The sequence below is a fragment of the Thamnophis elegans genome, chromosome 2, assembly GCF_009769535.1.
Source record: "Thamnophis elegans isolate rThaEle1 chromosome 2, rThaEle1.pri, whole genome shotgun sequence".
Lineage (NCBI taxonomy): Eukaryota > Metazoa > Chordata > Lepidosauria > Squamata > Colubridae > Thamnophis > Thamnophis elegans.
The window spans coordinates 136,138,275-136,153,047 of NC_045542.1; the positions used below are offsets into that span (position 1 = coordinate 136,138,275).

A 14,773-nucleotide genomic window follows, 5' to 3' on the forward strand; every position below is an offset into this window, starting at 1 on the left:
GCCCACTATTAAAGATATGTCTAGATTTTTATAGGCAACAGAAATTAGCTTGGAAGGAGGTTATCTTTTCATTAAGCTCAATAGTCTACCTCTTGCTCATATAACATATACAGTATCATGCAACCATCATTCAAATCTTATGTTTTAGTTAGGTATACAGTTCATACATTTACCCTTTTAATCTTTTTTTCTACTTAGCTTGATAGAGCTTTTGTGACTACAGCATAGGACAGGGTATCAAAATATCAAGCAAGTTCTTTTTTAGCCTTAAGAGTAAAAAGTCCTCTATCATAAAGACTAGCACATTTATTATTATTGTGGATTTTTTCCTGCATAGTTTTATCAAATTCCTAAGACTAATTGTAGACCTGGAGATTGGTTTCAGTTTACATATAGCACAGTCATTAGAGATTTGGCTGCAGTTTTTCAGTTAAAATGGCTGGCACTCAAATATGTAAAACAAAACTTGCATAGGATAGTAATTGAATAGCAACACTGTAAAACTTTGTATTCCCGTCAAAGAATTTTACTCCAGTTTCCCATTTACTACTGGAAATCAATGAATGACTTCCAGAATGATGCATCATGGGGAAAACCAAGAAAATGTTGGAAGACACCAGAATATTCTGTAGCAGGAATATGCTTTTTCATACAATCAATTCTGTGCATAACACCAAAACTGTGTATTTCCAAATAAACATTAGAAAATGGCATTCCCTCTCTTCATGCTAGAGTCATAGTGTCTCTTTGCATTCTTCTATGCTCTCTGTGGTAGACAGTTGTCAGTGGCTTGCAACCTCAAGGTAAGCTCCATTATTTCAAAGAGAAAGCAAATAGGCAAAGAAATCTGGCAGCTGCATAGCATTGGAATACTTATACAGTGCAACTCTTAAAGCACAAAGTGAAGTATGAGTCTTGAGAATAATTTTGGCTAGAGGAAAATGGTGGTGCACAGGCTCCTCCCACTTCTGCATTCTGTTTATTGCCTTGACTTGGTTCAGTACCTATTTGCTCACTGGACCATGTTACTACTTCTTATTAAGCAAAGTTCATAGGCGAACTGAGAAGGCAAGGTTGAGATCATTTATGGGTAATTTCAAAATTCTGCCTTCATGCATTCATTCTTTTGTGTGCCTTGTGGTTTTTATATTTTAATAATGACTTCATATATCTATTGGTTTAAGTACACTATCCAGAGTCAGTTTTTGTGTGATGAATAGCTATATAAATTTGATTGATGGATAAATAAATAAAATGAGTTAGTGTTTTAGAAGCACTAAATGATGTAAGGACTTATTAAACAAGGAACTTAAAGGGAAAACAAATCCATAAATCATAATTGGGAAACAATTTTTAATTAGTGGAGAAGAGATAACATTCTTTTTATCCCAGACATGGAAATACTGTAAATAAGATTCCTGTTGTATCAGTCAGAATAAGGTAGAAGACTTATTTAAAGTCTCAGTATTTGGTGTAAATATTACATTACTCCATTGTATATTTAAAGCTCAAAACTGAAATGAAGTTCATACATAATATCTTTATTTTTACATTTTGACCACATATCTTCATTTTCCCATGCCTATATTGGTCCTCTTCCCTATAAGCATGCTGGATCTTATGACAACAAATTATTATGGCTGTGACAATCTATTGTAATAATAGTCATGGCTGCATTTGTCATTTTCACATATAATTATTCTGTTTCCTCTAGACATGCCCTCTAAACTTTCTGTTTAGCCTTATTAAATAAAATTTGAGTGCTGAAATTTCCAAGACATTTTTGAAAGTGAAGGAGAAGTAGACCTTTTTTTTAAAAAGTTTCTCTAATAGGGTATACAAATCGGCCCTGATCCAATTCAGATTTGTAGTTCAAATCAATTTGCTTGAAGTGTGTGTTTTCCTATGCGTTTGTGTTTTCCTTTGATTTGGATTTGCAGTTTTGGAAAATAAGGGTCATTTGTGTATGTGCAAAAGTTCATTGAATTGATTTGAATGCACCTATACTTGATTTAACTCATTGATTTAGTTCAAAGATTCAATTTGATTGATGATTTCAGTCAAATTACTCTCGTATCAAATCTCTGAATTGAAGCTTCCTACAATTTGTTGCATTGTTGGTTTTGAATGATTTTGTCTCATATGCATTATGGGTTTTTTTTTATTTCTAATATTCTTTGGAGAAGTTTTAACCTCTCAGTCACTTTTTGTAAGTGGGCAGCCATATAAATTAACTAATTAAAGAAATTCCCTACTTTAAACAGTTCAAAATATGCATATGGATATTTTCACATTGATACTTCCGTGTTTCCCCGAAAATAAGAGAGGATCTTATTTTATTTTGTCCCCCAAAATAAGCACTTGGCTTTATTTTTGGGGAGGTCTTATTTTTTTTGAGGTGCATATGGTGGCGAGATGGTCACCTCATGGCTGCTGCTGTATTGCAATATTTTCAGGGAAGGCTTATTTTGGGGGGAGGGTTTATTATAGTGCATGTGCTCAAAAACCCAATTGGGCTTATTATCTGTGGAGGTCTTATTTTTGGGGAAACAGAGTAGATTTCTGACATAGAAAGATTCTAAAGAAGTTACCAAATGTTTTTACTTTGTTAATATTTTTGAGTTGGAGTTCATTCATCATGCCAAAACATAATGCGGTTTGATTTTTCATCAAATGATGTATAAATCCAACCAATTCTGACTTACTCAGTAGTTAAGTAAGTTGTGATCTGGAAATCCGGTTTGAATCTTTATCAGGGATGTAAAACTGGCAGCCTGTGCAGGTCGCGTGCAGGCCACGCCCATCCCAGCTCTGTGAATGGGGAAAACTCATGTGACCTCAATGTGACATGGCGAGTTTGACGCCTGTGCTTTATATCATTCAGTTAAACAAGGGAAAGTGACAAATACTTCTGATCTTGAAAAGTTTTCAGCGGTCCTAAATCTATGCCAAAACTATTGTTAGATCATGTGAAACAACATTATTTTTATTACTTCTTAAATTTGTCTTCACTGTAAGCTGGTCAGAGCAGGTGGGACCAATTCTCTATTTTCCACTGATTGTCCTGCTTGATATTTGATCCTGTCCCAGCCATAGTGGTAGCATATGTTATTATTTCTTTATTTGCCATCTCTAGGTGCCTCTGAGAAAAAAAGCAAAGTGCTATAGGCAGTTGTCTCTCTTGAATTACTACCTTATTCTAAAAATAAATTTAATTGGGTGACTGGTTGAGTGGTTGGTTTTGTCATACTTCTATCCACCTTTCTCTGAAACCTTAAGATGTGCCATAAAATGTATGTCCCCTACATTTTATGACACAACAAACTTGTGAGATAATTTGAGACTAAGAGAGAAGAAAGACAGGGACAAAGTCATTGAGTGAATTGCCATTAAATGGGTTTCTTCAGTCCAAATATAATGCCTTAACCTTTCACCCACCCTGACAATCTCAATCTCTCTCACTTTCTCTCTCTTTCTCCATCTCTCTAGCTTCCTTACTATGTATTGGAATGGACAGAAGAAAAGCAAGGTAGCGAGAGCAAAGTCTTAGAAGTTGATTAAGTTGATTAAGCGATTGTTTAGTTCCTATAGTTTGCTGTTTTGCTTCTCTTTTGCTTTCCCACTTTTAAATTTGGCAACCACCTTTTGGAATGATTCCCCTCCCATGCCTTAATTCCTGTGGGCATACTTAAGTGGGAACACTCAAAAGGGCAACTAAAATGTTTTATGCTGTTGTACTTGAAGAAAAAGCAATTGTCTATATCCAAAGGTTGTTTTCACAGTATATGTATTTTTTTAAAAAAAACAAGGTGTGAATTAGTCATACCTGATAAGGAGAAAATTGGCCACATTTAAGCAACAGAAAATGTAGCACTTGAGAAAGGAGAACTAGCTAATGTTATTCCAAATGTCATTTGAAGTTAATTTTTTTACATCTGTTGGGAGTATATCATTTTAGAAAAATGTCACTGATGGGGACAAAAGCTTCTGCAATGTGTCAATAAAGCCACAAAACAATTTTTGCTTTTGGAATTGCTGCACCACCTCAAGAAATACACTTGTATTCATTTAAAACAAAATAGCACTTTCAGTCATATAAAGCAATATTAAAAGTTGCTTTATTTTTCTATGCTCATTTGTACTTCTTAAATTTTACTCATCACTGCAAAGCCTGGGTTGTTATCGTTCCATAGCATTGTGGTTATATATGAATAAGAGCATGATTGACTTTCCACCATAGTGATAAAGGGGACAGTGGCCTTTCTTCTCATTCTCACTGTAGGTGATGTCCCTGCAGCTATTTTTGACTCATGCCCTCTTGGTGTGTAGAAAACAGGAAGCTGTTACTGAAGGTTGTAATAAGATGTGGCAAATATTTCCACATATAAAACCACTCCTGTTTGTTCTGCCCACTCCACGTGGAGAGAATCAACAATGACTTGGGTAGAATCTAGCAGTTTAACCCAGGATTCATTTAGGTTTGTGAACTCTGAGAAAATGAACAGGGTGATTTGTGGTTTGAGTTCTGCCACTTGTAGGATTGATTCTTGCTCTACCTCAGGTACCGTCCCAGAGGTATTAGAGGTGAGGCAGAAGGTTAGATCTTACGTCAACTCACCAAGGGAGTGGGTTTATGCCAGTGGTACTGCCAGTTCAGTGCACACACAATTTGTGTGCACGCTCTGCACGCATGCACAGTTGCCTGTAAATTGGTCTGTGCATGTGCAGAACATAAAAAATGTTTTAAAAATATGCCGCGGCGAGCGGGGAACCAGTTCGGGGGCATGGCAAGCCTGCCAACTATGCCAGTTTGGTGACCAAGTCGCAATTTTTATTACCGGTTCACCTGAACTGGTGCGAACCGGTAGCATCCCACCTCTGGTTCTACCTTTGAAGGGGCATTATATGCCTTCTTCCTGCATGTGGCAACTCTTGCTATGGGCTGCCTACTTCAGCCTCCTCTTCTTAGGGCAAATTATTGAGGCAATGATGAGGTTTCAACTCCAGACTGTTCTAAAGACAACAGATGGTCTGGACCACATTGGTTGCTCTGGTGGATGGTCTGTTTTAGAGGGACAGTGCATGGCTACTACGTACATTTACCTATATTTGATCTCTTGAATGGCTTTTCACATTACTGACCATTGGTGGTGTGTTTGCATATCATGTATAGAGCTGGAAGAGAAAAGGATTGGTTTTCCATGGTTCTGCTCTCCCCTGAATGGACGTAGCCGCTTTCAGAACTCACAGCTACTAATAGGTGTGTGGAATCCATGGGAAGGGATACTTTGCTGTGCTGCAACAGGATGCATGGAGCAGGATGACCTGGCAGTGGTTACCCATGCCTTCATCATCTCTCAAATTTTATACTGCAGTGCTCTACATGGGGCTGCCCTTGAAGACTACCCAGAAGGAGCAATTGGATAGAATGCAGCAGCCTGCCTAGTCATGGGTGAGAGGCACCAGTGTTACCTAACTTTGCTTTTGAAAGTGCCGTGTTTCCTTCCAGTAGGCTTCTGAGTACAATTTTGAGTGCTTGCTTTAACGTATAAGCCATAGGTATCTTCAGAATACCTGCAGGATAGGTATCTTCAGATAGATCTGACTCATCCAGTGTGTTCATCCCAAACTGGGATGCTAAGAGTTCTAAGGAGAGGGCATGAGTATCCTGCTTCTTATGTAGGTCTACAACAATTTGGCCAACTCGCCATGGCCAACTTGCCACGGCCAACTCACCATGGGACAACTCACTGCGGGATAAGTGTCACACTAATATCAAAGAAATGGTGGGATAGAATCATTTAAAAAAGGATGCAAAAGGAGGGACAGAATGAAATGCGAATGGCAAAAAATAAAATAATTTTTATTTATTTTAAATAATCAAATAGAATTGTTAAATTGTCCCACGGCGAGTTGGCCAAGTTGTCCTGCAGCATGTTGGCCATGATGAGTTGGCTGCAGCGAGTTGGCCCATTCCCCCCCTAGAATAATGTACTGCTGAGGAGCTAAATGGAGCCTCCTTAACAATCATTCAGAGAGTGGTGAACACTACAAGCCTTTGCAGCGGGATGTTTTGGGATGTCTGCTGCATTTGCCATCTTGTTCTCTTCCCCCCTTCGATTCTAGTTTGCTTGCTGTTGTTTCCTATCATATTATTTCTATGTTGTCTGGTGTATGGTGAGCGACACAGAATCCTTCAAATCAGGTAGCTTTTAAGAAAATGAATGGATAAAAGTTGAGTGCAGGTAGTCCTTATCTTACAACCATTTGTTTACGGAGAGTTCGAAGTTATAAAGGCACTGAAAAAAGTGACATGTCCAGACTTCCCACTGAATGACTATTGCAGCATCCCCATTGTCTTGCGCTCAAAATTGGACAACTGGAAACTGGCATATATTTATGATGGTTGCAACATGCCAGGACCATGTGATTACCATTCCCAACCAAGTACTGGCAAGCAACAATCAATGGAGGGAAGCTGGATTCACTTAATGACTGCATGATTCACTGAATGACTACATGATTCATTTAACTGCAGTGATTTACCTAACAAGCGTGTTTTAAAAAAGGTTGAAAAATTGGTTGTGACTCATTTAACAACTGCCTTGGCTTAGCCACAGAAATAATAGTCCCCGTCATGGTCATAAATCACAACTATCTGTAGTAATAGATGTCACTGTTTTGATGTTGGGATGATGTCTTTTTTAGCATTGTTTCTATGGGTTTATATTAGGTTTTTTTAAAAAAAAATCAACTGCCAGGGGAGTCAGTGATATAAAAATGCTGTTACAATAATCAATGAATACATTATTTATGAAATGCTATTGAAAAGTGCTTCTAAAACTTTTCTTTTAAATACGCTACATATTTCAGACAAAGCTTTTTGGAGCACTGAATATTTCTGATAATGAAGTGAGCTTAGGTAGCTCCAGATTGTAGTATCCAACTCCATAATTACATTTTCTCCTGCTTGCTCACATTCCCTATTCTTTTTGGCTGGTTCTCGCTGGCATAATTTTTCATAATTGTATTATAGTCTCTTCCTCAGTTGGAATCATGATCCTAATCAGCAAGGACACACACTGCGGTAGAAATTCTACCTTAGAGATGTAACACTTTGGAACTCTAACAGTATTTTCTTGCTGTCAATCAGTTGAGAAAAACAAGCAGCCAATCAGGTTTGTCTACAACGGGGTGTCATAAGTCAGATTTTGGGGGAAAGGGATAGTAGAGAGAAAGACTATCTGCCTACAGCTTCCACTAGAAGGCTGAAGTTGATATAGATGGGATTAAGTGGAAGATACCATTGCAGTTTTTCCATCAAAGAAGCATGCTAAAAGAGATATTTTTCAGCATAGTCATGTTGTTTCAATGTGGTTTGGCTTTTTAAAGATATTTTTGTACTAAGATGTAAGAGCTACAATTTAGTTGTTCTGTCTGTTTTCCTTTATATTTCATGTTAGTGATGATGTTATAAAATTGTGCTTTGAAGCATATGAAAATAATTGGCATTGATAGATTAATTCAGTGTTTCTAGACTGTCATTTGGAGTTCTCTGGTACTTTCAGTGAAAAGATTAGCATGAGCAGACAAGCTCCTTTGAAAACCATTGTCTTATCTCTTTTATTGTTATTTGTGTTGCCCAAATGTATTGGACTTAAAGAAAGTGTCCTTACTCAACAACATGCTTTCTATACCACAAGCAACATGACATAGAAAATAATCCAAATATTCTAGCTATCAGAGATACTTCAAATAAGAGGATAATGATTTTCAGAGTATGGACATTTGGTTTGATTTGGTTTCAAGCATTATTTTGAAATTTGTTTCATATTTGTGATGCGTCGGAATATTCTTACATACAGTGGAAACAGAACATTATTCCAGGCCTGGGTTATTGTAATGTATATTGATTTTGAGCTGTCATGGCTGCTGATGTATGGGAGATAAATAGAATCCGCATAGTTGCACACACTGCTTTGTTCCCCTGAAGTTGATGTCATTTATGCTCATATTGTTTTGGCATTATCATTTATATAGAATGAGAATCTCTTCTGTAAATTTCATTTCACTGAACCTAAACGTTGTAATAAATTATAGATGCCAATCTAATTCCCACACTGGATTTTTTTTTTTGTCCCATGTTTAACAATCTATTGTAAGATATCAGAATTGAAAGAGAATTCAGTATACGACCCTTTACATTTCGTACTAGAGACTAATGGATTTCAGTTGGTAAAGAATTCTGCTTTTGTATCAATGTAAGAATTCAAAGCAACTTTGATTTTAGATATTTAACCTTCGAGGGGAACATTGGTGTGTTGTGCCTGATTCTGTCTCTTATATGTGTTCAGGGGTTTATTAAAAGTAAGGTAGACAAGTTTTCCTGCCGAAAAGCAGATTAAGAATCCAAAACAATAAATATTGCATCTTTCAGATTTAATTTCTGGTAGCCGTTTTTCTTATCTGAGGAAAAAAGCTATGTTTGAGTACAAGTCTCAACTTCATTATGATGGCAAAAGAAACTTTGTGTGTCGGCTTGTGCTGTGTATAGCATTTAGTGGGGAATGAAAAAGAGTCACTCTGACTCATTGTACGTACCAAAGAGAAACTGTTTGAATCTATCTGAAAGGATCCATTCCTTGTTCCTATTCCTGGATTTGAAATGCTGTCCTCAGCAGAAGACAACTCTTTTGAGTCCCTAATCCATATAGAATCCTTGATTGGGGATGTGTCTGTGTCATATCGGAGGGATGCCGGTGTGGTTTGTGATGGATGACTTTCTCTTCCTCCGTCATTCTGTCTTATCTATCATTGGGTGAATTTTCCTGCGCTCAGCAAAAAATGGAAATCGCCAAAGCCCCAAAGTGCCCTTATATATTTCTTTAGGAACTTGCAGAAGTGCTGAAGCTAGGGGTGGGCTGGGGGAGGCTAAGGGAAATTGCTTGCTTGCAGATCATTAACCTTCTCGGGATTCCCCATCCCATCCCTACTCTTCCTTCTTTTCTGGCACTCTTCCTGGACAGCAACCACTTGAACGGAAAGACAGCCAAAACAGCTCCCAGCACAGCGTATCCAGCCACCACAGCACCCACACGGCTTCTCCGATTCACAGCACTCAGGTGCTTCCCGAATACCCTGTTCCTGAAACACCAGTGACAGACCAGCTGGACAACGCAGGGCAGAAGAAGCCAGATCCATTCAAAATCTGGGCCCAGTCCAGGAGCATGTATGAAAGCCGACGTGAGTATGCTGCGAGATATTATTATGCTAATGGCAGCTTTAGACAGCAGTGTATATTCATTATGATCAACTTCTGACTTCAGGAAGACGTTTACTTGGACTGAAAATTTGCCTTTGATTGCATTAGTGGGATATGTGAGCAAGGGAGGCTGGCTGTGGCTAGAAATGGGTGGGGAAAGAAATCAATGTTTTGCAACTAGGAAGATTAGCAAATTATCTGTAATTGGAGGAGCATTGCTTACTTGCAAGAGATTGCAAGTAGATTGGGGTCTTAAAGGTGAGCAAAGAAGGACACATATTTTTAATATTATGACTTGGGGGGGGATGTCTCTGTTTATTTTTATTTTTTATTTAAAAATGAATCCATTCCTAAAAGGAGATATATTGTGTAGATCAGGGGTGTCAAACTCGCGTCACATCGTAGTCACATGATGTATCAGGACTTTTTCCCCCTTCGCTAAACCAGGAGTGGGCGTGGCCCGTGTGTCACACATCTGGTCTGTGAGTTTGACACCCCTGGTATAGATTGTCCAAATGCTTTCCTAATAAAGACAAAAGTGGGCAGTTTTTCCTGTTTGTAGCTAATCTCTACAAAATCTTATGCTCTGAAGCCTTGATCTTGCAAAGGGTTCATTAAGGAATTAGTTGAAATTGAACATCACAGTATTTTGCTTAAAGAACCTTTGGATAGGAGCATCAGGCCCTTGTATGTTCAATTACTCCATTGTTTTTCATTAGTCAGGTTAACATCTCTTAGTTGGCTATTTGAAGTGCAAAGGTTTAAATCCAAAGATGCTGTAATCCTAAATTTGTTTTTTAAAAATATACAGATGTATGGCTGAGTGACTTTCTGCCAAGCCATGCTTGTTTTTATTATTATGTATTGTTCCATCAATGCAGAAAACAAATAAATACAGTAAGCAGCTTTTATTTTAGTTATTAATAGAGTCAGTACACAAATAATTCAATAGAGGGTTGATTTGATTCCAAAGGATTTTGTTTGCTTATTATTCTGCCTGTTTTAATGCATTTCTTTTTTCCCCTCTTTTGTTTATGGATCATTTTATGATGAGATTGATAGCTTGGGACAGAATGTGATACAAATAAAGTGAATAAATAATAAGTAATAAAATTAAAAATAGATGTCAATGAATATACTTTGGATTTTAAATAATGGAATTTTTGTTTAAAAAATAGCATTTTTACAGCATGAATTATCATTTAAGAGTGACTTAGGGATAAAGCAGCTTTGAAACTACCTACATAAAAAGTGCCATTTGTTCATGTGGAGTTGTGATTTTGCATTGTCTATGGTGAACTGAATGGACTTAAAGTAAAATCAGGATTGAATGTGTTGCATGAAGGGTAGGAAAGTATTTGTAGAGACATTGAGGCTAAAACAATGCCAAAGTCTCTTTATTGCTTGGCTGTTCCCATCGTATTACTCATATTTGTTCTAAGAGAATGGCAAAGGACGTTTCTCTATACAACCAATTCTAAACAGCATAATGGGCTTGTATATTAATTTTTTTACATGTGGGTGGATGTCTGCATGCTAGGAACTAGACCAAAAGTTTCTCCAAAAATGACAAATACTATTCTGAGCTTAAAAGTACATCTTCCATAAAACATTAACAAATGTATTTTTGTGTTTCAATTCTGGAAATCTGGGATAAAAATATGTTCGTCTTATTAACTGCCCATAGATTGCCCTGTACTATAGACCCTGTGAGGTTCCTCCTTCCTTTGTCTACCCAACGTATTAGTAGAATCTCCTCTCCCTCTCAAAATGTTCAAAAGTTTTAGAGTAGGGAACAGTTAAGCATTGGTTTCTGATGATCAGAAGACCAAGGTTAAATCCTACCTTCTAGGAAGAATCTCAGAGCCCGGAGAGGCCACCTGATATATCTACCACTAGGCCAGAAAAAGAGCAGATGTAGGACTAGGCCTTCTCATCCTATAAAACAGTATTTCTCAACCTTGGCCACTTAAAGATGTGTGGACTTCAATTCCCATAATTCCCCCTCTAGCAATTGCCCATTATGATTGGGGTGCCCTGAGAATTGTAGCCCACACATCTTCAAGTGGCCAGGGTCAAGAAATGCTGTTGGAAAACAATGACAAGAATCCCAGTTGCCAAACAATCATACGAACAAAGGAAAATCTGCCCTAGGAGGTTTGTGTAAAGGGCTACTTTATGATTTACCATTCCCTTCTAGATTTGAAGAAATGATTTTCTTCTGTTCCTCCTTCACTTGAGTGAAATCTTGTCTTTTTTTAGCTTAGAAAGCTGGTAACAGGGTTGGCTGCACAATTTTTAAGTGACAATGACTCAAGGGAGGTAGCAGTTGACCGAAAAACTGGAATATAATCCTGTGTGATATTAAGGAAATTGACAACTCTACTATTCTAAATCAATACAATTCTAATGCAGATTACAAGGAGAAACTATCCCCTATCATTTGGGGGCTTATTAGTTGCACATTTAATGTAAGCATGTAGCTTGGCCTAAAAAAGATTTGTGAATGTTTTTGCATTCTCATCATGCAACTTCTATTATATGGCGTTTTTGTGTCCTGTTCCCTCCCTCAGTCATGCCTGCAGTAATATTTATTATTTATTTATTTTTATCCCACTTTTATTATTTTTTTTATAAATAACTCAAGCCTGCAGATATATCTAGTACTCCTTCCTCCTCCAATTTTCCCCACAACAACCAAAGATGGGATTAGAACTCAGCATCGCCTGGTTCTAGCCTGGTGCCCTAACCACTAACCACATTTGTCGAAGATCCCCTCCCAATACCCATCTATAACACTGCCAGCTAAGCAGGTTATTAGAAATAGCTCATTACTAATTAAAATAAGCTCAACAGTTTCAGCTGCAATCTGTTCTCTCCTGTGTGTGTGTGTGTGTGTGTGTGTGTGTGTATTTCTCTCAACTTCTCCATCTACATATTTAGACAACACAAGTTACATGCATTTTAGGAGTTTTGGACTCCTTAATATTGGGCAAGGAGGATTCTTTGTTGCTGGAGGTCGCAGCGAATCTGCTGTTATGTTGTTGTTACCTGCTCTATAACTTTCCATTACTCAAAGACTTCCTTGGATGCTGACAATTCCTCCGTTTAAAAGAAAAGGGAGGGAAAGAATAAAAAAGTAGGGATGTTTTTCCTTGAAATGTAATGTAAATGGAAGCAGAGGAAATCAGGATGGATGCACCTTCTGAGGACATATAATGTCATCTATAAATATACATACATACATACATACATACATACATACATACATACATAAATACATACATACATACATGGCGGGTGGCTCAGTGGCTAAGACACTGAACTTGTTGATCAGAAAGTTTGGTAGTTCAAATCCCTAGCACTGTGTAACAGAGTGAACTCCTGTTATTTGTCCCAGCTTTTGCCAACCTACCAGTTCGAAAGTATGTAAAAATGCAAGTAGAAAAATAGGAACCACCTTTGGTGGGAAGGTAACAACGCTCTGTGTACCTTCGGCATTTAATCATGCCCGCCACATGACCATGGAGACATCTTCAGATAGCGCTGGCTCTTCAGCTTTGAGATGGAGATGAGCACCACCCCCTAGAGTCAGGAACGACTAGCATATATGTCGAGGGGAACCTTTACCTTTACCTTATAAATATACTTTATATATAAAGTATATAATGAAAGACAAAATATTCATACATAGGTTTATCCAGTTCATAGATGACTAAGTGTAGCCCTTCCTTCCTCCAGACTTGACTTCTTCAGACTCCATGCTTCCCCAGAAAGAAAGAAGGGTTTTGAAAGTAGTTTCAAAATCAAATTCTCTTAGGATATTAATGCCTACTGAGATTTTAAAAAATGCAAGAGTATTTTCTTGCACATCAGTACCTCAAAGGCTGGTAGATGGATTAAAGGGGATTTCTCATAGTAATATTGTTCCAGACGGGTTGAACAAAAGCAGCCTGTGGAAGTGCTATAAATTGTATGACCATTGACACTTGCATAGGGTTTTATCTCATGCATATTTTAACATTATATTTGCTTTTCAAAATGTAATAACATTTTTAAAAAATGTTAGCGCTTTATTCCTTGAAATATTAATTTTACTGTTATTTCAATGTTGCTGTTATTTGCCATTTTAAGTGACTTTTCCCAATGGAACATTATTTGAGAAATTTAAATCTTTGAGCAGAATTATCCTTCACTTTAAAATATTTTGCATTTTAACAAATAATGTATGAAGAAACATTTACAATAAAAACCAACATAATAAAGAATATTACTGAATATTATAAGATTATAAGGGAAATAGAAGCGAGATAATAACTTTAGATATTTTAATCCTGATTGAGCGATTATGTTATCAGGTTTGATGTTGATTCTTAGTGACCATTTTGATTTTCTCCATGATTATCTGTCTTTAATCTAGTCCTTCAGGTTTTCCAATGGTAGAATTGTCACATGATGATGATGATGATACTAATAATACCAATAGTAATAAGTCAATTGAGTACAAACTCAAACCAATTGGAGCAAAAGGCAACTTTACTTAGAACAGTTTACATCATGTGATGATATCTGTAACACTATCAAACATCCACATCTGCCTATCCCAGGTTCTTGGGAAGGACTCGATAGATAGATTAAAATGCCCAATCCAGTCTGAACATCTGGAACATCTTAATTGCAGTCAATTGCAATTACTTGGAACAGCTTATATCCCACAACAATACCGTTTATACCACCAAACAACAAAATCTGTTTTGGGGACTTTGGTTCATACAAGATCTGATGGGCGGCTAACTAGTAACTACTCATTTGATTCATCCCACAAATGCAAACAAGAGTGGACTGCTTGTGAAACTCACCTTTTGCAGCCCCTCCTTGGGCAGACAGTCTGAGGTGTACATTCTGTCAGTGAGCTGATGGTCCACCCCTTATGTGGATTACCATCCAAATTTTGCCATACTTTAGGCACAGAACAATTTTTATTGCTTAGAAACCTGTTTGGTTCCCAGGCTTTCCTTTAACCAGTTCTCAATTTGTGACTATGTTTGTGTGTATGTGTATTTCCTGAGGTCAGAAAACAATTCTAAGCCACCCAAAAAAAATGTAGGTGATTTCCTTGTGCCCCAACATTGCTTAAAATGTCTGAAGAATATTTTGAATAAGAAATGTATATAGTGTGAGTTAGAACAGTGGGCATAGCCTTTGCATAAGCCATCCGGAAAACCTACCTGGATATTTCAAATCTGTCTTGGCAATGAGAGGTGAATTTTCTTAAAATATACTTTGCGCTACACAGGTAAATGAATCTATTCTCCCAGGATGGAACAAACTTGATTTTTTAGTGTTCCCTGGCATTATTTTTACTCCTAGACTTCTACTAACTTGAGTCAGAGATACCAATAGTATCTTAATCTTTCAGAATAAAAATAGCCTATTTCTCCAGAGCACTGTGTGTGTGTGCAGACTGCTAAAATCCTCCTGCATTTCACAAAGCAGGCTGCTTCTGATGTT

General features: G+C 37.3%; 1 protein-coding gene across 20 annotated transcripts in view; it reads left to right on the forward strand.

The window, feature by feature from the left end:
- MAGI1 (membrane associated guanylate kinase, WW and PDZ domain containing 1) overlaps nt 1–14,773 on the forward strand; it is a 508,140-nt gene that overhangs the window by 441,602 nt on the left and 51,765 nt on the right. For all 20 annotated transcript variants that reach the window (XM_032211724.1, XM_032211704.1, XM_032211706.1 and 17 more), the window contains one exon: nt 9,027–9,243. In XM_032211724.1, the coding sequence (XP_032067615.1) occupies nt 9,027–9,243 (217 nt within the window). The remainder of the gene's footprint in view (nt 1–9,026; nt 9,244–14,773) is intronic.